We start from the raw sequence: 22,161 nt of genomic DNA, 5'->3' as shown, positions 1-22,161 counted from the left end.
AAGAAAATCGTAAGGAGTCAGCATCCTGATGTAAATTACATGCACTGAGCTCCATTTTCAGATTTTGAGCAGTCCCAAGCTGAATCTGCTATATGTACTGTAGGTAGTCATTACCATGCTTGGTAGGATAAATTATATTACACCAAGAGTCATAGTGTAATTTATAAAATGAGTCTTCATTTGGAGTGAGGAAATATTCATAAATAGACATTAGAGATTTTAGGTTTTTCAGCATGATTAGAGTGCTTTTTAAGTTTGGTTCTTTGCGTGGCACCACGTGATGCTGGTCAGAAGTACAAGTACAAATTGTAAGTCAAATAACAGAAACCTGAAAGCTAAATCAAAATCAAAAGACAGAGCTTTGTTACAATGGACTAATAATCTGAAATGCAAAGAAAGTAATTGAGTAGGTTTGGTTCAGTTCGGCCCAGATACTAGTGACTGCTTCAGATTGAGTTTTGTGCTGGTGTGCCAAAGACATCACAAGTAGGGCAGTCCTCATGCAATGCATCATGGGAAAATCCCCATAGAAATAGGCAATACAAAACCTACAAACTGACTTTTGGAAAGGCAGTAAAAAAAACGATCAACTTTTGAATGGGAGAGCTAAATAAAGTACTGATTGCAGAATTGGATTCCTTGGGTGTGTGGTACAAAAGAAGTGACTCAACAAAATTGAGAACAGTTGGGGAATTGCCCCATATAATGTCCAGAGGACTAGCGAAAAACAGGATGAAAAATTGGATCAAAAACAAGAAGCATTTGACAGAATACAGCAATAAAGTTGTGGTTTATATAGAAAATGGCGACTGCAAGGAAGTATGGCTGGAAGTGACATCATAACGGAAAGACAGAAGTAACATCGTCAGAATGGGCTGGAAGTGACGTCATCACGGTGGAACCAGAAGTGACGTCATCAGGATGGGCCGGAAGTGACATCATTTTCAGGAGTCGGAAGTGGGAGTGATGTCTTGGTCAGAACACCATTTTTGGAATCCGGAAATGATGGAGGTAAGTGAGCTAGTTCATTGTTTTTCTTCTGTATGTCTAGTAAAAGAAGGAGGCATTAATGCTCAACAACAACTCTTTATCTCATGAGAATTCACTCACCACAGGACTTATTGGTTGCCTCCTATGCGCTTGTGTGTTGAAGACCCCAAAACAAAAGCAAGATGATTTTTAAATCTTCAGAAAAAAACAAGAAAGTTTAAAAGGAAAACTCAAACCATAACAAAACCATTTTATTACTTAAGATGGGTATGTTGTGCTTTAGTTTGAATTTCAGAGACAGAAGGACAATGTTCAAGAAGTGCTGCTGACCAAAGAACATGCAATGGTGTAAAAATCTTTTCTGGGGCTGAACGTACAGTTTTAGTTGATAAGCTCTGGCAAGCATGTGTTTGTAAATGAGATCTGGCCTGAAATGCTGACAATGCTGGATACAAATGGAGCATTATGGTTAACTGGTCTTCGCAGCATTATGACAAGAGTCTGGCCTCAAACAAGCAACTGATGGTTAGACTGGCCAATGGATTGGCAAAAGTGTGGCAGTACCGCATGAGGATGCTATTCAGGGCAATAGTGATAAAGCAGCAATTTAAACAACATTCTTGAATTTACCTGTTGCTTTATTTTATTGTCATCATATGTAGCCTCAAGCACAGTCTTGAACTATTTTATAGAAATATGCCTTCAAATAAATTCTAAGAGCATGCTGCACAGACTCCACACTCACACTGGGCCAGCTTGAAATTTCCAGTTATCAGACATGTCTTTTGGAATGTAGAAGAAAAACTAAAGTACACAGTTTTCACTAAACACTCAGTTTCTTCTTTCTTCCTCTTGCTGTTTCATATGTCATGTTACAATCACCTTGAAGTCCATTTGGAAAAAAAAGGGAAGAAATGGCACTGTCCACCTAGTCATTCTTCAGCAAAGTGCATCACTTTTCTGTCGCTCAGGTAGTCTATAAACCAGTCAGCCATTTGTTATGTTGTGTGTTTCTGGTATCCCAAAGGCAGGTTAAATTGTGGCTAATTGTCTGAATGAAAAAAAACATTCATTTCCTAGACTGCCTTGGGGTATGTTTAGTTGTAAGAGGCACTGTATTTATCATTATAAATTGCCCCCTAATGAGAAATTTAGAAATGCAATTTTATAAATAATATTGCAATACTTAATGAACCAAAGGTAAATTACACAGAATTCATTCAAGTGCTACTGATCAAAACAGTGGACATTCACAATCAGCTCTACACAAACTATCTTGAGGACAGCATTGCTCTGCTGATATTAGTAATATATGCTCTGCATATATTCTGTTGATGCTTAATTAGGATGTTCTTATAGGCAGTGGCATAGCTAGAGTTAGTGCCGCTTGGGGCGGGGCTTCAATTCGCCGCCCTCCAACATATTTGAATATGCTAACCTATTTAATTAGAAAGTTAAAATGACGTATGGAGAAAAATTTAGAGAGACATTTTGCATAGACTTATTCCTATATAGAGAGAAACAGCAATAATTTTTCACATATAATTATTTATAAGCATTAACTAGACAAGAATATAGTATAGACGCACTAATAAGCCGTGTGCTAATTATTAGTTTAATATAATTACGCGTCGAAAATCAGAACCACTGTAGTGTACAAGTGATAGGTGGGGATGTTTTCTGTGCAGAGCAGGAACGCATTCGGATTGATAACGAAACAAAGTTATAAATTGTAAATTAGTTGTTTATCTTCCTAGAAATTATTATCGATGTAATGTTTATGTTTATTTTTATTATTGCCTCTGAAATTTCAACTGCTGTATCTGATGCTGTCACAGGACAGTCTGAAAATTATTTTTAAAGCATTTGTGGGTAAAAATAAGAGAATTTTAGTTTTTTCATTCATGATTGATATTTTTCCGAATCCTGCTGCTTACACACGAATTGTACTGAGCCTTTAGGCCAATAATGGCGCCCCCAAAATGTGCTGCCCGGGGCGGACTGCCCCCTCCGCCCGCCCCTAGCTACGCCACTGCTTATAGGGCCTATTTGTAATGAAGGGTCATTTGCAGGATTTATGATCAGGTTGCTTTAGCTCTGTGCTTCACTGTCTGATGAAGCCCACCCATGAAAAAATGGGTTTAATGCTATAAAGCACAAAGAGTTGCAAAGGAGTTAAGCATTACTAAATGAAACAAGAATGCCAAGTGTTATTGTCGTGCTGCCACATGTTTGCTCAAACATACCATAGTTTGTCTTGTGTGGAGGCTTTTTTATGTGATAGCATGTTGAGAAGTTGCTGAGCAGATTTACCAGCATGCCACAGTGAATCCATTTGTTAATTCTGGCAGAAGTGCCAAAGGAACACAACATGTCACTGAAGTGGCAGGGTGTGATGGTGTCATTGAAGACTGAAAACAGATTTGCTGTCCAAAACAGGCTTTAATTCTTCATTTCAAAGGCACATGTTTTTTGTGGATCTCTGTGCAATTTCTTTTTCACGTATTAGTTTTACATTTGACTTTACGAATGTTGACATGTTTAGCATTTGTACTATAATTCTGTTTCTCTCTTTAATTTAACTGTCATCCTGTTTCATTTGTCAGACCCAGAGCAAAATGGGGCAGAATGCCAATGTTTTTTTTTCTTTAAATGTAAAAGGTCTTGTCGGTTAGACTTTAACAAAGGTATGTTATTGTTAGTCACTCTAACAAAAGGCATTGACCTTGTATTTTACTGGGAAAAAAGTAATGTAAATATAAAATAAAAGCACTGGATTTAATTTGAGTGACTTTAGGTAACTCTTTGAATACGGGCTTTGTTTCGAGGGAAAGCGCTCAGTCAAATCTCAGTACTACATGCAGTAAGTAAAAGAAAAAAGAAAATCAACATGTTCCTGAATGTTCCTGCAGTAAACAGACTGGCAAGTAAAAAAAATAAGCAGGGAGTCATTAAGAGAGGAGTCCTGTCAGAATTTTATATGCAGCATTTTTCTTATTTCAATTAAAGTTTTCATGAATCATTTATTTAGCAGGGATGTTGAAGACACTGAGGTCCGTCTGTTTTTTATTATTCCTTTTATAAGCATTTGGAAAAGCAATTTAAGCACACACACTGCGCTAAGGAGTTTTAACAGAAGGAATCCAATTTTCACAGCGAGCTTGAATTGTGTGAGTATTAGCTAAAATTGATCGCTCCCTCGTAAATTTTTAAGATTGAATGTTACCGCTTATTTCACTTCCCCTTTATTGTGTTGCTTTTTATTTGCAATTTGCTGTATCAAAATTCAATCTCCTTGCATTTTAGGGAGTTTCATTTGTGGAGAATTCCATGGTAACTTTTCATGACACATCGATGAAAAAGTGAAGTGGAATTTTCAAGAACATGATTGGGCGAGCTGGAGTGAGATTAGTTTGACTGGATTCAATGATACAACAACTATGGGTCATTGACTGTGGTATTCTGGGATCAACAGGTATTCGGTATTTGTTTTGAACAAGGAACAAGGAAGAGAAGGACTGAATTAGTCTCTACTGCAATCCCTGGGAGACTAATTGTGCTGTAAATTCACTTTCTGAACAACTGTCCCCTCACAACACTCAATTCCTGTTCGATGTGACTGTCCAGTTGGCATTTCGTTGGTCCGATGTTCCAGTGTTCTTTCCCTTGACAAATTATTAGTGGGATGGGGTCAACATGTGTTAGGTAAAGTGGGCATAGAAAATACATGGGTTTAATGGGTGAAGATTGTGGCTTGGTGACACTTTGTGCTGGAGCGACTAAATGTGTAAAAACAAAAATTGAGTATTTCTTTGACACTACAATTTATCAGCAAAGTGCCACAATAATTGATTATGTTTGTATGAAGTCAGCAATTGTAGCTTAAGGTTTCAGCACAGGATTTTAAATTTCTATTGGGTACCTCTTTGGAAAAATATATGTTTAAATATTTTGAACCACAATTAGCCACAGACCCTCCACATCTATGTACACTACTGGTATCTTTTATCATTACTATTTTTAAATATGACACACTTTTATAAAAATATGTAATACATAAAATTCTGATAAAAACACAAGAAAATGTAAAAATGCTATAACTTTCAAATCAGCTAACACACCTGAATGTTATGCCATGTGTACATTTTCTTACTTGTTGTGTGATGCGCTTTACTGAATGCAAGCTCAGAGCATTGGGTGGAGTGGAGGCCCTGAGGCTAAGGATCTGCGCTGGTATCCAGAAGGTTGGCGGTTTGAATCCCTGTTACTGCCAAAGGAGATCCTACTCTGCTGGGCCCTTGAGCAAGGCCCTTAACTTACAATTGCTCCGGGGCACTGTACAGTGGCTGATCATGCACTCTGACCCCAAGGGGTACACGAAAACTAACAAATTCCTAAAGCAAGAAATCGGTGAAATAAAGAAAGAAAACATCAAAAAAAGCATTTTATATATACATAGATATAGATATAGCTATAAAGCTATAGTAGTAATAGTTGCATTGTTATGTGTACAGATTCCTGTGAAATTCTTACTTGCACATCAGACCAGTATGCAGCATGTCACCACTCCTCAGTGCCATAGTTAAAATACGAAATACCAAAAGACCCAAAACACAGTTACAGTCGCAAATGAATAGAGGACACATAATTTAGTGAAACTAAACTCAAGAAATGACATTTGGAGAAGATGGTCAGTCACCTTTAGTAAACACATCAGAACTGAATATCTGTCCTTTAAGAAACTGCTTTTGTGTGAGAAACTTATGAGGAGCCCGAGTCAACTTTCGATCACAGGGTGGGAACCAATTCTAGACAGGACGCCAACCTGTCATAGGACACACTCACATATTAACAATTGGCCATTTTACAGTCACCAGGTAGACTACAATGTATTTGTGAAGTGCTTGGAAACAGATCACGCAGAAAACATGCAAACTTCACACAGAGAAAACATGATGCAGCAGTGCTGGTCACTCAGTTACTCTGCCTCTTTATCATGATGCTGAAGAGTGGCAATATGTTGCATTTTGGTTGGACATGCAAGTAAAATTCCCACTGTAATCTGTTTACATGATAATAATGCTACTAAAGCACATAAACATAGGTGCAATTAATCAATAGTTTTTAGTAAGTTATTGGTGGAATACTAGTTTATGTGGGTAAACACTTAATATGGTTCAGCTCTAAAAGAATTCATACAAGATGGTAGGTCATTCCACACTCTGCTAAATGCATGTCCAGTTTGCAAGGTTCCTAAAAATGTTTTTTTCTGGTGATAAAACTATTTCTTTAATTCTGTGATGCACTGGTGTGCCATGCAGAGTTGGTCTCTGCTTTGTGCCCATTGCCACCATGATAGTTTCCAGCTCCCTGTTATTCTATATTGAAATAAGATTATGAATTAATGAATATTGCTCTGCTGTCAAGTCTTTATTTCCAGGTTTCTTTTGATAATTGATTCAAAAGTAAACAGTGCACCTTGTTCATGTTTACTTAATTTCCTGGGCCTGCACGAGAGAATTGAAATTAAATAGAAATAAGTCAGTAAATCACTCATTTTTTTAATTTGACAGTGTTTATGATGTTCAGGGCACTTTGGGATAATCTATGCATGCATCCATCTCTCTTGCTAGTCTGGGGTCACAGGGAGTTGGTGTCCTTGGTGAACTACAGTAAGTCCAAGGCAGAAGCCAGCCCTGGTTTGGGTATCAGTCTATCACATAGCACACTCCACAGTCAGTCCTACAGGGACAATTCGGAGATACCTGTTTACCTAACACACACATCTTTGAGCTGTGAGGGACAGAAACAGGGAGACAATGCACACTGCACATGAACAGAGAGAATTCCGATAGATCAAATTTCCTGGAGGAAGGAATGCCAACCACCACAGTGCTGTTGGACCCCCTTTGGATGATACTTGCAAGTTAAGGTGAAAATGTGAATACTTGAGACTAATTGAGTATGTATTATACGAGAAGAGCCAAAGAAATTGTGGCACATACACCTATGATCCACAGGGTGAATATAACTTTGAATTTTATTAAGCATGACAGGCCAAAGTGCATGTGAACTCAAGACATACAACATATGAATGATTTGTAATAAACAACGGTTTGGATTCAAAGGTATGCCTTACCATATTAGTTTACTTGCAGATTTTGATTCTTCCATCATGAAATTATTTTTTTCATTGGATGCAGAGTTGTGCAGTCATTGCCAACTCAATTTTCAAGTTCCCCCTGAAGTACGAGTCATGGCCATGGGATGTAATAGAGAATTAGCCAGAAATAAGTCGGAAGAAATGCAGGCAGTCAGAACTCTAAAGCAGGCCAGGACATGAGTGTAATAGTAAGAAAAGAACAGAAGTCAATTCTATGAATTCCATTCAAAAAGCAGAACAGGAACAGAAAATTCCAAAAAGGAATTCACAAAAACAACAACCCTTAGGCTAGAAAATAAGACTTAAGTAACTTATTAAATGCATTTAAATGGTTATAGATTTACCACAATAAATTATGCTGAATCCAATAGTGCGGTTTTCACTACAACCTCGTTCACATCCTCCCTGAACAAAACTGGTGGTTTTTCATATCCACTGATGAACTGCAGACATTTTGGCTCTTGTCAAAATGGCTCACCAACACCTCTACTTCCTCAGATGTCTAAGAACAGCTTGCATTTCCCCATCTGTTCTCAAACATTTCTACACGTACACGGTGGAGTCCTGTCTCACTGGCTTCATCACATCTTAGTATGGCACCTACTCAGCTCAAGAATGTTAAAGCACTGATGTTACCAGCACAGAGTTGAGTTCTAATTAGGACATGCACAACACTTGCTGGCTTAGAAAGACAAACAGTGTAACTAAAGAGCTCAGCTATCCTACACAGTCACTTTTTCTCATGTCTCCCTTCTGGCACATGGAACAGAAACCATTGGCACTCACACTAATATATTCAGAAAGAGATTCTAGCCACAGGTTGTGAGGTTGCTGATCAGTTAATCATAACACTTTGTAAAGTAACAAACACTGTTTATAAATGTATAATACTTCTAAGTGCATATTGCATATAATACACTGCTCACAAAAATTAAAGGAACACTTTTTTTATTGGGCCTGGCATGAAATCAATTAAACCTGTCTGATAATTTTCTGGTTGGTTAAGCAGCTGAGGTCATTGTTAATCACTTTCAGCTGTATTGGTGTTCATGGACTTAACGACAGGTGCACTAAAGTGGCAACAGTTAGAAAACCCTCAAAACAAGACTGGTTTTACATGTGGAGGTCATTTCAAGTTTCTCACTGTGCTCACTGCGCAGCACCGTGGAGCTCGACTGGCATTTGCTCAAGAACACCAGAATTGGCAAGTCCGCCACTGGCGCCCTGTACTTTTTACAGACGAGAGCAGGTTCACCCTGAGCAGCTGTGATAGACGTGAAAGAGTCTGGAGAAGACAAGGAGAACGATATGCTGCCTGCAACGTCGTTCAACATGACAGGTTTGGTGGTGGGTCAGTGATGGTCTGGGGAGGCATATCCATGGAGGGACGCACAGACATATACTGCATAGGAAATGGTGCTCTGACTGCCATAAGGTATCGAGATGAAATCCTTGAACCCATTGTCAGACCCTACACTGGGGCAGTAGGTCCTGGTTTCCTCCTAATGCACGACAATGCCCGGCCTCATGTGGCAAGAGTATGCAGGCAGTACCTGGAGGATGAAGGAATTGAAACAATTGAATGGCCTTCACGATCCCCTGACTTAAACCCAATAGAACATCTGTGGGACATTATGTTTCGGTCCATTAGGCGCCACCATGTTGCTCCTCAGACTGTACAACAGCTCAGGGATGCCCTCATACAGATCTGGGAGGAAATGCCACAAGACACCATCTGTCGTCTCATTAGGAGCATGCCCCGACGTTGTCAAGCATGCATACAAGCTCGTGGGGGCCACACAAGATACTGAAAAGCATTTTGAGTAGCAGAAATTAAGTTTTTGAAAAAATGGACTAGCCTGCCACATCTTCATTTCACTCTGATTTTAGGGTGTCTACACAATTGAGCCCTCTGTAGGCAGAAAACTTTTATTTCCATTAAAAGACTTGGCATCCTTTTGTTCCTAAGACATTGCCCTGTCGTTATTTGTATAGATATCCAACTTCATATTGAGATCTGATGTATCTAATGTGTTTCTTTAAAGTGTTCCTTTAATTTTTGTGAGCAGTGTAGTATATGCTGTACAATATATTGTATGCTAAGTATACTTTTTAAAGTACTGTATATTATATTGAATTTTTGTCAGTTTTTCTGAGGAGACATGCAAGTACCGATTTGACTGTGCAGAGCACACATGACAATAAACTTGACTTGAACTGACTGTTGCACTTTTACAGCAGTGCTTTGTTCGGGCAGCATGTGACTGCCCCATTTGTAATGTTGCCAGGCAGCTCAAAAGAAGGGCCAAGAGCAAGTTGTGTGTGGAGGGTGGGGCCAAAAGCCTACTGCTTGGGGGAGTTGTGGAAAAGGGCATGGCATTTGGCATAAGTAAGCTGTACAAGCTGCATAAGCAATGGAAGCATTCTGACCTCACTCAGGAAAAGTAAGAATTTAAAATGACAGACAATTAGAGCTGATTTCGTAAATGGAGATTTCCACATGTTCAGGTAGGACAGAGGCATTGCAGCTCCATATATTTTTTGAGGTGATGAGGTGAAGACAACATATACTGTAATTCAAGGCTCTCTTGCTAGATATCATAAATACTTGATGTCATCCTTTTGTTGCCATATTTGTGTCCTTATTTCCTATGTTTACAAGTAATATGTGTGTTTATTTTTATAGGAGCCGCTTTTTTTTGTGTGTCTGGTTACTGTAGTGCTGTGCCTGTTTGGCATGTGGTGCATGTGCTGCATGACCATATTGCGTTATGGTAGTCATAATATATGGAATGAGTTTTCGAACAATTAGACCAAATCCATTTTGATTTTCAATACTGAATTAGAAATCTCAGGGAGCCTTTAGCCTTTGATTTGTGATTTGATTTTCTGGCTTTCTAGTTTGTGTTTTGGTTTTATTGAAAGATTGATTTAATTTAATAGATCACTGCTTACTGACCGATCCTTACCTTGTTCTGTTAAAAGGACTCCTAGGAATCTGTTTTTTTCTCTTAAATATGTTTAGAAAATTTGGCACTTCTTGCTTTTGTTTGTTGATATTATTTTTATCATTCTGACAGTGACGTCATCATGTTGCCAAATTGAACGGTATTTTTTGGCTGTAAGTGCTGCCGTTTAGTGACTCTATTGTAGATGCAGACATGTTGTTGATTATCAGAGTTGCCTGTGATGTGACTTGTAATGTCACCTCTACACTGGTATTTATTGTGATAGATGCTGCATACTATTTTTGGGGTTTCTCCATAAAAAACAAACTTTATTGTTAGAGATTTCTTTTCTTTTTACTGAACTCCTAGATTTGTTTTTAACTATTTTGACAAATGGCATTATATATTTTGTTGAGAAAAAAAACGTGTAAAGATAAAAGCTCACATTACATAAAGTGTTTTAAATTTTAAAAAGCACAAAACAAAAGGTCATAACCAGAGCTGATCAAAATGGTTCCTAAACAAAATAAACATGAACAACATTTGTTTTGAACACTAGGGTACAGACAGTAGTGTGCTACCATCTTTTATAGGCAAGAGATGCTGATGCAACAGCAATACAACATGGCCATGCTCATGTCAAAATCTTACAAAGTGTTGGTGGAAAGGGAGAATTTCTAAATAGTGTAGAGTAAAAACAAAATAAAGCAAAAATAATATCTAAGTTATGAGATTTCTGATTTCCTCCTGGTCTGTTGACCGTTTGCCAGTTTCAGTACAGCTTTTCCTTCTCCCAGTAATGTTTCCAAGTTTTGGACTGGATACCTGACTTTACTGAAAGTAGTTTTTGACAAATTCCTCACAGGTATGTTTGCAATCCTCCATTTTTCCAATTTAAACTCCAAATACACTAGAAGGATGTTTAAATCACCTTTAAGATGTGTTTTATTTTAGCTTTTTCAAGAGAAAAATATGTTTTTCTGATAATCATCAGTGTCTTATCCTGGACTTTCAATTATTTTGTGACAGATTTAGGGTGAAGTAAACTGCCCTCAATATAGGTAAAGCCATTTATCCATTATTGTCTATTGATGCAAAAAGTATAATTTGATTATTTCCACATAAAGCCTTTAAAAAGCCTTCACTTGGATTGAACTAATACACAACGTAAGAAAAAGTAGGCCAGTGTAGAATTCCCCTTAGTGTCTTGGAAAATCAAAAAGTTGCTGACATAACTGCATTCTAACAGCTCTTAAATTACAACTATAGTAACTAAAATGCATTAACTGTCACATTATCAGAATTCTGCTGACAGCTGGAAAGCCGAAAGCCTTTTTTCCTTGCCTGCTTCGACCGGCTGCTTCTGTTTGATTTTTCTGGGGACAGATTTGCATGATCAACATCTGGAACTGTTAAATTTAAGCCCATTTTCTTCACTTAAGTGTAGGCGAGAGTATTTGTCACCAGTCGGTTTTGCCATTATGCCATTCCCAGTGTCCACAGTGATGATGACTGAGGCTTCTCATGCTGCACCTCTGCACTGCTTCTGTGGATTGTTGGCATGAAGGACCTAATTTTTTATTTGGAAGAATGTTGGTCTCCCACTCTTCTTAATAAGAACAAACACGCTGCTTTGCCAAGGGCTGTTTACTTTATATTGTCACAGATTTAGCAGCTCATGATTTTTTTAAGAGGTGATGAAAACGTTTCTCATAGCCAAAAGAGTTTTGGGTGAAAATGGTGAGTACTGGCTGAAAAATGTTAAGATGAAGAAATGTACAGTTTTCACAGTAGGAAGAATATTGTGTTAGAGAACAAATGGTAAATCTTTATGATAACATGTCATAATTTGAGAGAATAGGGCAGCATACCCCAGTGCTGCCAACTACTACCCTGGGGAGAAAACTGCAAAATATAAATCTCTTAGTCAATTAATACATGGTGGAATAACCGCTTGTAGCACAGGAAAGACGGTTTAGACAAATGAGATACCTACTGATCTTCAAAAATAAAAGGATGTTAACATTTCTCATAGCCACAGAACCCATGCTGAGAATTCCCCTAATCCCACAGCATAGAGGGAGTCTTAACATGACATCATCAAAAGGGCATCTGCTGCAAGTGGTAAAACAATATACATATGCAAAATAAAATTTGATTGTAAAAATAAGTAAATAAGTATTGGGTCAGAGAAATCCATCCATCCATCCATTATCCAACCCACTATATCCTAACTACAGGGTCACTGGGGTCTGCTGGAGCCAATCTCAGCCAACACAGGGCTCATGGCAGGAAACAAACCCCGGGCAGAGCACCAGCCCATTGCAGGGCACACACCCACACACCAGGGACAATTTAGAATCGCCAATGCACCTAACCTGCATGTCTTTGGACTGTTGGAGGAAACCCACGCAGACATGGGGAGAACATGCAGACTCCACGCAGGGAGGACCTGGGAAGTGAATGCGGGTCTCCTAACTGCGAGGCAGCAGCACTACCCACTGCGCCACCGTGCCGCCCGGTCAGAGAAATCAAGTCTGATATTCTTATTGTATACTGAAACTATTCAGATTTGACTTGAAAGGATGAGTATATGGCTGAAGTGCACAATTTCAAATTTTATCTGCCCACCCATCATTCTTCTGATCCTCTTATTCAGTTCAGGGTTGTGGTAGGTCAGGGCATATCCTGCTAGGATTGAACACAAGGTGAAGTACCAGGCCATCTCCAGACACACACACATACACTCCCTCTCATTCACACCAAGTGAGTTTAGAGTTACTACTTACATAACATGCATGCCTTTCCTTACATACAGTGTATACTTTTAGGATAATACAATTCTTTGTATACTATCCTATTTCTAGTGAGCAAACATTCTGAAACAGTTGGTTGCCAGTCCTTCTGCTGAATTTAAAGTTGTACATAGCAGTTTAGCTCAGCGGACTCAGTTTTGAGTTATCTGCATTATACATTGTGAAGTACTGGTGGTCAAGGCCTGGCATAAAATAGAGGGCTTCCCTGAAAGAAAGGGAAGCCAACATGAACCTGCCATGACAGGGTGGCCAAAAGACGACTGAGTGAACAAACTACCTGGGATAGATATTCCTGGGAGAAAGTAATAGTGGAAAGGGAGTGCAGGAAAAGAGATCACACATCCTCCCATGCATAACTGGAGAAACCAGGTAATGACTAAGCCAGGGTCCCTGCAGGGTTCTTCAGCATGAATGTCTTGTAGACCCCCATTTTGGGGTTCCACCAACAGAGCACAAGGAAGATAGCCAGGAGACGATTATATACAGTACATAATTAGATGAATAGGCATCTTCCAGAGGCTCTTTAAATAAATACATACATAAATAGGTTGACAAGTAAATAAATAAATATACAAACGCACTTATGTCTCAACACTCGCAGAATGACTATAAAGCAAGACAATTAAAAAGAAAAAAAGTTCTGACTTGCCTGTTTCAGTCACAGTGAGGCAATATGCTGGTGTATTGTTCTTGGTATAAAGGAGCCCCCATAGAGTTTCTTGAATTACTAACAAATATTTAAATAAAAGAATATTGACAAAATTATATAATAACAAACACATTAAAATAACTAAAGAATAATAACAATAATAAAAAGGAAAACAAACTTAAGAAAGGGAACAAACCATGAAGCATAACAATGTCATTGTTGCATGCATTTTGCAGCTGTCTCTGTATGGCCACTGTCATACTGTTTATGGTTGCTTTGTCCATTGCAAGTACAGTGGTCATCATTCCCTGCTTATAAAAGATGGTGGCATGGCAGTTGATCTACTAGTAACACTATGGGGCTGCTTTATACCAACAGCAACATGTCTGCATAATGCCTCACTGTATCTATCTGTCTATTGAATAGCCCTGCAGTAAGACAGGTTTTGATTTTGCTTTATTACACCTTTAATCTTCTAGTTTGGTTTTGAATTTTTGCTACAATCTTTTTGATTTCTCGTTTTTGATTTGCACTTTTATGGTTTCCTTATTTGTGTTTATAGTCTTTCCTGTTCCTCTGATGACATCTAAGCATGCTCCTTTTTGGGTACCATTTTTTCTTCTCCTGGTCTGTTACTCCCCTTTTCGCTCCATGCTCACCTACTTTTTTTAAGATTAGCTCACAACAGCCTGGTAGGCAAAATACAAGAAGGAAATACAATTTTCCCACATACAATAATTTGAAGGTTTGCCCATATATTTTTTATTATGAAGAACACATTGGCTGTCATGAGCTATGGAGTCCAAGGCACGCAAATCCCAAATAAACCCAAAAATTTCCCCAGCTGGTATCACAGAGGGCAATATAGAATCCTTAGAAATAAAAATCAAAAGGCTCTGTTAAACATCAAAACTCCATGGAGCACCAAAAGGCAAAAGGAGTTGCCAGCAAAGGCAATCCAAGGTGAACAAAGTCTCAATACGAAATCCAAAGAAATGTCAAAATGCAGAGCAAATGGGTCAAAAATCCAGTAAATCGCAAAGAACAAAAAAATCACGAAACCAAGAAACATGCCACTCCCAGGCACATTTATATATACATTATATATTGATATGGCTGAGAGCAGTCCCTTGTGGTGACCCAAGCTCTTGGCGAACCGCACTTAAAGCACACGGTATATAGGACAAGATGTTTAAACATAAGGAAACTACATAATCAACAATGTAAACCAAGAAAGACACAAAAATAACATTTTAACCCCATCCAGGGAAAGAATCTTGGCTGAAACATAACATTGGTATAGTAATGACTTTGGTAGGAAGCTTGTTTCAAGAATAAATATTATTGTTTCATGGGAAATGTCCCCTTTTTGGGTCCTGGTTGTTATGAGCAGGATTCATTTGTTATGGTGCATCCCAGAAAGTCTCACTTGTAATTGTCATCACTGCAATGGTGTCAGTAGTGGCTATTTAGGCTACTTCTTTGTCCTACTTGAAGGATTTCTGAAAGACTTTAATAGGGTCCTCTTCATATTTATTTTGTTTTTGACCTAGCGTGTTTCCAACCTTGAATTAATGATTCCGCTTGTCCCTTTTCTCATAGATCTGGTCTCATTAGACTCTTTTCGCATTCGTGCTGTCTGTAATATTCTGGTCCTCTCTCCTTTCCTTCCAGTCTGTTCATACAAGCAGTTGCAGAACAGTTTGGGAGGTTGAGGATTGTTTGGTACAGAAAACAAAAGGCGAAAGTGAAGAGGAGTGATAGGAAGTGTGTTATGTGTGAGAGTGGACCAGCCAGTCCACATGATTTTAAGCCATACAAGCTCATGATTAAAATCGTGAAGGCACATATTTATTGTACTATGTTAGGGGTGGCAAAATCCAGGCCTGGAGTGCCGCAGTGGCTACAGGTTTTCATTCTAACCCTTTTCCTAATCAGTGACCAGTTTTCACTGCTAATTAACTTTTTCTCCATCACTTTAATAGCCCTGTTAGAAGAGTTTAGCTCTCTGAATTGATTCTTTTCTTCATTAAATGACAGCCAAGCAGAAATGAGATATGAAAGGAGCTAACAGATGACCAGCTAAACTGGGGCTTCAAACTCCAACCAATTTCACTCCAATCACTTTCTTAATGAGAAGCCAATTCCTGCTGTTAATTAAACCCGTTATTTAATTCCATGGTTGTGTTGCTGCTCTCATTCTGCCATAGCACACATTTTGAAAACCATTGTTTTTCTGTTCTTTCTAAGACCACCATCAAAATGTTTTGGTGACCTGAGAGATCAGCCTTACCAAGACCATCACCCCTCTTTAATTTTAGATATTATGTAATGGCCACTGGGGAGCTGGTCATGTGGTGGCGTGTTTTGTGTCTCATTATTGTTTGGCTGCTTATTAAAGAAAAAGAAACAACTATGGGGCCTGAGTCAAGTTAATTAAAAGAAGTAATCAGCAGCAAAAACTGGTCACTAATTAAGAAGATGGTAAGAATAAAAATCTGCAGCCACTGCGGCACTTTAGGCCTGGAGTTCGCCACCCCTGTACTATGTTGTATCAATTTACAATTTTGCTTTTATTGTTTCATAATAAAATGCAGCTTTTGTCTCTACCTAAGGCCTAAGTTGTGACTTTATTGGCCATGGATTGCTCACAAGCACCTCCAAATGCTGCAGCATTCACAATAAAAATAAACAACAGTATATCTTTACAGAGTTGCATTCACTACAAAGCTTTAGAAAACACCACCAGAAGTGCATTAAATCTGTGCTATTAAGAATAGAACAAGAATCCTTAAATTGCTGGTCTGATCACAAAATAGCAAACTTGTGCCGGGTTTGAGTTTAATGATGGCTTTTGTCTAATAATGGCCACTGCAATTAAGTTGAGTGATTAAGGTGGTTGGCTAAGCGAGCACATTTTCCAGGTGTGTAGAAGGAATGAGTTCAACGCTAGCCTTTGAGAATCGATTTTTTTTGATGCTGTATGCAAGCAGCAAGTCGATAAACTGAAAGTTAATTCTTGCTATAAAGTTTTTGAATGTTGTCCAGATGGTTTCTCATCTGTATTTTGTGCCAAAAAGCATCCACGTTCACAGTGATCACATCACTAATTTCCATCAAATTTAATTCCATTAACTGATGCTATATAAAGCTGAATTTTCATTTTGATGTTTCGAATTTCCAATTGAAGGTGGACACCACTGCTCGATATTTCAAGTTACTCCTTATTATATACAAAGGCTAAACTGATCATTTTGAGACCGACTGTCCTGTCCAGGAATATTTCCACTGTGGTTACACTTTGTAGGCAGAGTCAAAGTCAGTGCCTTGTGGCTGTACACTAGTAGTAGGACCAGTAACTGTTTAGTTCTGCAGTTGTCATTCTCAGACCCCGTTTCAGAGTGGCAGCGAGTGATTTTTTTTTATATATATATATTAATTTTATTGTAATCATTCCATACAAATTGATCAATTTTTACAAAACGTAGGATTGAGAACAAGTCGACCCCCACTCCTGAGAGAGAGAGCCTGTCCAACGGGGTAAAACTTAAGGCTTGTAAACATACCTAAATTGATGAGTTTGATAAGCCAATAGAGATGAATGGAGAAGAAAAAGAAATGTGGAGATAATTGCTTCCTTTGTGCTTTAAAAATATTTTTAAAATATTATTGATTAGATCCTGCCATGTTTTGAAAAAAATCTGTACAGATTCTCTAACTGAGTATTTGATTGTTTCCAATTTCAAATAGTATAACACATTGGTTTTCCACAGACTTAAAAGAGGAGAGTTAGGATTCTTCCAGTTTAGCAAAATAAGTCTGCGTGCCAAAAAGTGTAGTGAATGCAATCACCGTTTGTTTCTCCTTCTCCATTTTAAACGCATCTGGAAGAACACCAAACACAGCTGTTAATGGGCTAGGAGGGATTGTGACACCAAGGCTGTCTGAAAGGTAATTAACAATTTTGGTCCAGAATGATGTTAATTTGGTGCAGGCCCAAAACATGTGACCCAGTGAGGATGGGACTTGATTGCAGCGTTCGCAGGTTGGATCTTGCCCTGGAAACATTTTGGAGAGTTTTAGGCGAGACAGATGTGCTTGATATATAATTTTGAATTGAATAATTGTATGCTTTGCGCATATGGAGCTCGAGTGAATTCTCTGCAGTGCTACCTTCCACTCCTTTTCTCATATGTTGAGTGATAGATCTTTTCCCATTGTCCTCTTGGTTCTTTGAAAGGGAGGGACTGTAAAATTATTTTATATATTGCAGAGACGGTGTCTATGTCCTTGAAACTGAGCAATAATTTTTCCAGCATGGTGCAAGATGAGGAAAATCAGGCAGGTTCTGTTTAACAAAGTTCCTAATTTGAAGATATTGAAAGAAATGTGTAGCTGGAAAGTTAAATTTGGAATGTAATTGTTCATAGATGCAAAGATGTTGTCTATGTACAGATCTGTAAGCAAGTTAATGCCAAATTTTTCCAGATATTAAAAACTGCATATGTTTGCGAAGGTTGAAAAAGGTGGTTGCAGAGGTGCCACAGATAAAAGCTTAAATTGCTTTCTATATTGGTTCCATATTCTGAGTGAGTGAAGCACAATTGGGTTATCAGTATATTGCCGATAACTTTAATTTATTGGGGCACAAAGCAGGGAATATAAAGAAGTACTGCAGGGTTTTATTTCTATCGCGGACCAAGCCTGTGTATGTTCATCTATTTGTGTCCAGGTTTTTATAGCTTGTATGTTTGCTGCCCAATAATAAACCTGAAAGTTAGGTAGAACCATATGTCGCCTTCTGCCTTAGGTCTTTGTAGGCTCGCGCTTTGGATACGTGGATGTTTTGAGTTCGAAATAAATGAGGTTATTGTTGAATCTAATTGCTTAAAAAATGATTTATTGATCCATATTGGAATGTTTTGAAATAAAAAAGTGTGATGTTTTGTTTTTTTAAAAAAAGTGGTCACTGGACATTTTCAATGTTGGATAAAGCATGTAGAACAAAGACAGTGAGCCGCATAGTGCTGAGTTCAAGAAATGGAAACATTTCAAGATTGAAGAGGAAGAAAATTCTCATTTGATGAATACTGTATGTAAGAAAGGTTACAGCTGATTTCTTGAAGATGGTGTCAAAGATTCCTCTGACGCATGTCTGACAAGTTTTTAGAGCACTCCAAGAAGTGTATAGAAAACGTTAGTTTGAAAAGGAAAAAGTCCCCAACAGTGAGTACTGAGTAGTCCACAAATGCAGAATGATGGATATAGTCTCAAAACTTTTCACTTATCTCTTGTATTGTGCAAAGCTCACTTCCCACTGAGACTGACGATTCCATATCCCAGTTTATGCCTTTGTCTACACTTGCTTGGTGTTCTTGTCTAGTTACATTTTTTTGACTTCCTCATGTCACTGCTTTAAATCCTGTCTTCCCTGAAATTGCTACATGCTTTGTATCTACTAACTGCATGCTGATCTAAGCACTTCATGGACAAATGTTGTGTCTAATCAATACTGCACTTGTTTTCAAACTTTTTGTTGGCAATGTCATGAGTTAATGAATCATGAAGTAAAATCAAAATTATATCTTTTCATAAACCAAAAGTACCCTTGTTCTGAATGGTCCATTACATGCAGCTTCAATTAGGCCTCGCATGATTTAATTTGAAGTCAAATTAAATAACTGCCTGTTTCATTTTGCACAAAGTCGATCAATATACGATAGATAACATTTCCAGAAATAACTTAAATCAAGCCAAATGTGCTGATAGTGTAACTATGACATGCACTTAAGCCTTGTGACATTTATTTCTTAAGTTGCTTGTGGAAGGAAGGTCATTTTGACAGTTTTGTCTTCAGCAAAACTTATTTCTTCATATGGTAGTAAAAATGTTATTTAACCGATTCACCAAATCAAAGGTCACCTCCATTCTTAGTTTATCTGTCCATCCGTGTTATAATGTCCACATTATATACTGCTTTTATAGTGACTTTTTTCTGTGGAAAATACAGGTTCAATTCTCCAACTGGTCACTATTTAGTTTTACATCCTGAAGGAATGCAGAGTTTTTTTGGATATTGGTGTGTGAGTGTCTCCAGTCGTGGGCTGTTGCCCCATCTTATGTTTCTGTCTTCTTTCTAACTGAAGTTTGTGTCTTTATGTTTGTAAGTGTTATATAGTGATGCTTTACAGTGATGTCCGTGCCCTGAGCTCTAACCTAGTGAACAACACTGCATAAGAATAAGTGTAATTAAATTGAACTGAGCCAACATGTTCGCATAGCATTTTTCATGAATACTTGTTTACAGTGACTTTCCCTGAGGTACATGCAGAGGCACAGATGGCCTGGGTTTTAGTCAGTTTCCGTGGCAGAGTTCAGTCTCAGTGCCCAGCACTGTGTGTCCTTTTGGTGAAGCACATCAGTTACTGCCCTTTCAGACTCCTTGAACGGCACATGGGACATTTGAGAGTCAAGTATTTTGGATGAAAAGTACATATTTAAGAACAGGGCTCTTCCAATATTAAGGCATTTTAGGACCCTTGAGAAGTCAATATTTCTGTTAGTTTAAAGCTATGTGACTCTAATCTAGACAACAACAACAACAACATTTATTTATATGCACATTTTCATACAAACAGTAGCTCAAAGTGCTTTACATATTAAAGAATAGAAAAATGAAAGACACAATTATAAAACAAAATAAATCAACATTAACATCGAATAAGAGTAAGGTTCAATGGCCAGGGGGGACAGAAAAACAAAAACTCCAGACGGCTGGAGAAAAAATAAAATCTGTAGGGATTCCAGACCATGAGACCGCCCAGTCCCCTCTGGGCATTCTACCTAACATAAATGAAACAGTCCTCTTTGGATTTAGGATTCTCACGGAAGGGCTTGATGATGATGATGGTCACGTAGACTTCTTCCTTTTAATCCATCCATCATTGTTGGAGCATCATGAAGCTTTGAGTAGGTGGAGGTGGCGCAGGCCACCACCACAAAGAAACCGGAAAAAGAAACAGAAAAGAGAGTAGGGGTCAGTACCGATTTTAGAGCCACCATGAATAGTTATTATGATGAATTGAACATACAAAGTATCAGGATTAAGTTAAATTAAGATTAAAATGAAGTTATAAAAAGGCCATGTTAAAGTAATGTGTTTTCAGCAGTGTTTTAAAGTGCTCTACTGTATCAGCCTGGCGAATTCCTATTGGCAGGCTATTCCAGATTTTAGACTGATGAAGTGTGACTCCTAGAGGTTTGTAACATCTTTTGACATGTATAGGCTGTGAGAAATGGGATCATGTGCGAGTCTTTGTAAAGATAAGCATGCCAGAGCAGGGACATCAGGAGATATGAATGTGCTGTGCCTTATGGCCACTATGTTTGGTCAATCCTTGCCCATTACTTTAGCGTGTGTTCAGACTGACCATCTAGCCTTACCTTTTAAAATAACAGCCCAAACCTGTTTTTATATTTAAAGCTTTACATGGGCAATTGGTTCAGGAATTGGTTCATAGACCATTAAATGTAACATTTGAACCTGTATGAAAATTCAATCAAAATAAATAAAAAGCACTTTTCAAATTTGCAGCACATTACAGACACCAGTAACTTGGTGGCTCCAGCCAAAAAGAGAACAGTCCACATTATTACTAATCCTGGTCAAAAACAAAGTTCTAGTATTTGATGGTGAAGGCATGAAGTAAGGGATTGCCAGCTGGCAACTAGTCTTCCCACTGGCATTCTTTTAGTGAACAGGCAAGGGCCTTTAACTATACTGATGACATGTGAAGTGACAATGCTTGGGCTATAATGGATCACTCAAAAGGTGTCCTTGTACTTTTTAAAGAATGGAAGTCTGCAGTAACAACTAGGGCAGCCTGTAAGTAGCAATGAATGATGCCAACACGTCTTATGTTCACACTGGTACCATAACCCATATTGTAATGATTTAATTGGGCCCCAGCCCATTGGTTTCTGTGCACCCTTTACTTTACTTCTTTGTAGTGTTTGTCAGTGACTGTGAGCCACCATGTCATAGACCGTGCATCTTTGCTTTAAATATGGTTGTAATTGTGCATGCCAGTGAAAACTTGTTATTCTTCCTGAGTTTGTATTTGTTCACAAAGACACAAAGAGTGTCAAGCACTCTTACAACATGTTGTACTCTTATTTGTTTTCTCTGAGTTGTTCCTTCCATCAGATTACTTCTAGTCTGTCACCCCGTCTAACATGTTTAGACTACAGCATTTTGTCTTTCGGTCTGATGTGAAACGTCCTTTGGGAAATGTTTTTTTTATTGCTCATTTTCAGCTAGCCATGCATTTTGTGTAACAGTTGAGGTTTGCATATAGCCAATAGTGAATGAGAAAATGGTCAATAGCAATGTACATTTGAACAAAGCGCCCGTCTCACACTCGCACACTATGAGATAATTTAGGGTCACTATATTGTCTACAGGAAGTGGTTGCAGAGTTCTTGAAGAAATCCTATGTAACAAAGACAAGAACAAGCTAACTCAAAAATATCTCATAGTTCAGAAACAGGAAAGCTGTTTACTGCAAGAATTAGGACACTAACTGTTCTGCTTTC

General features: G+C 38.2%; 1 protein-coding gene across 6 annotated transcripts in view; it reads left to right on the top strand.

Moving 5' to 3' along the window:
* Positions 1-22,161, top strand: part of chn2 (chimerin 2) — a 517,847-nt gene that overhangs the window by 127,047 nt on the left and 368,639 nt on the right. Inside the window, exon 1 of one of the 6 annotated variants that reach the window (XM_039736393.1) lies at positions 9,611-9,661. The exons of the other annotated variants lie outside the window; for them this stretch is intronic. Coding sequence (XP_039592327.1) covers positions 9,640-9,661 — 22 coding nt within the window. The 5' untranslated portion in view covers positions 9,611-9,639. Of the gene's footprint in view, positions 1-9,610; positions 9,662-22,161 lie in introns of those variants that run through there. 6 annotated transcript variants of the gene reach the window in all.

This window comes from Polypterus senegalus, chromosome 15 (assembly GCF_016835505.1).
Source record: "Polypterus senegalus isolate Bchr_013 chromosome 15, ASM1683550v1, whole genome shotgun sequence".
NCBI lineage: Eukaryota > Metazoa > Chordata > Cladistia > Polypteriformes > Polypteridae > Polypterus > Polypterus senegalus.
The sequence above is the reverse complement of the archived record's forward strand: the minus strand, read 5'-3'. Positions and strand labels throughout refer to the sequence as shown.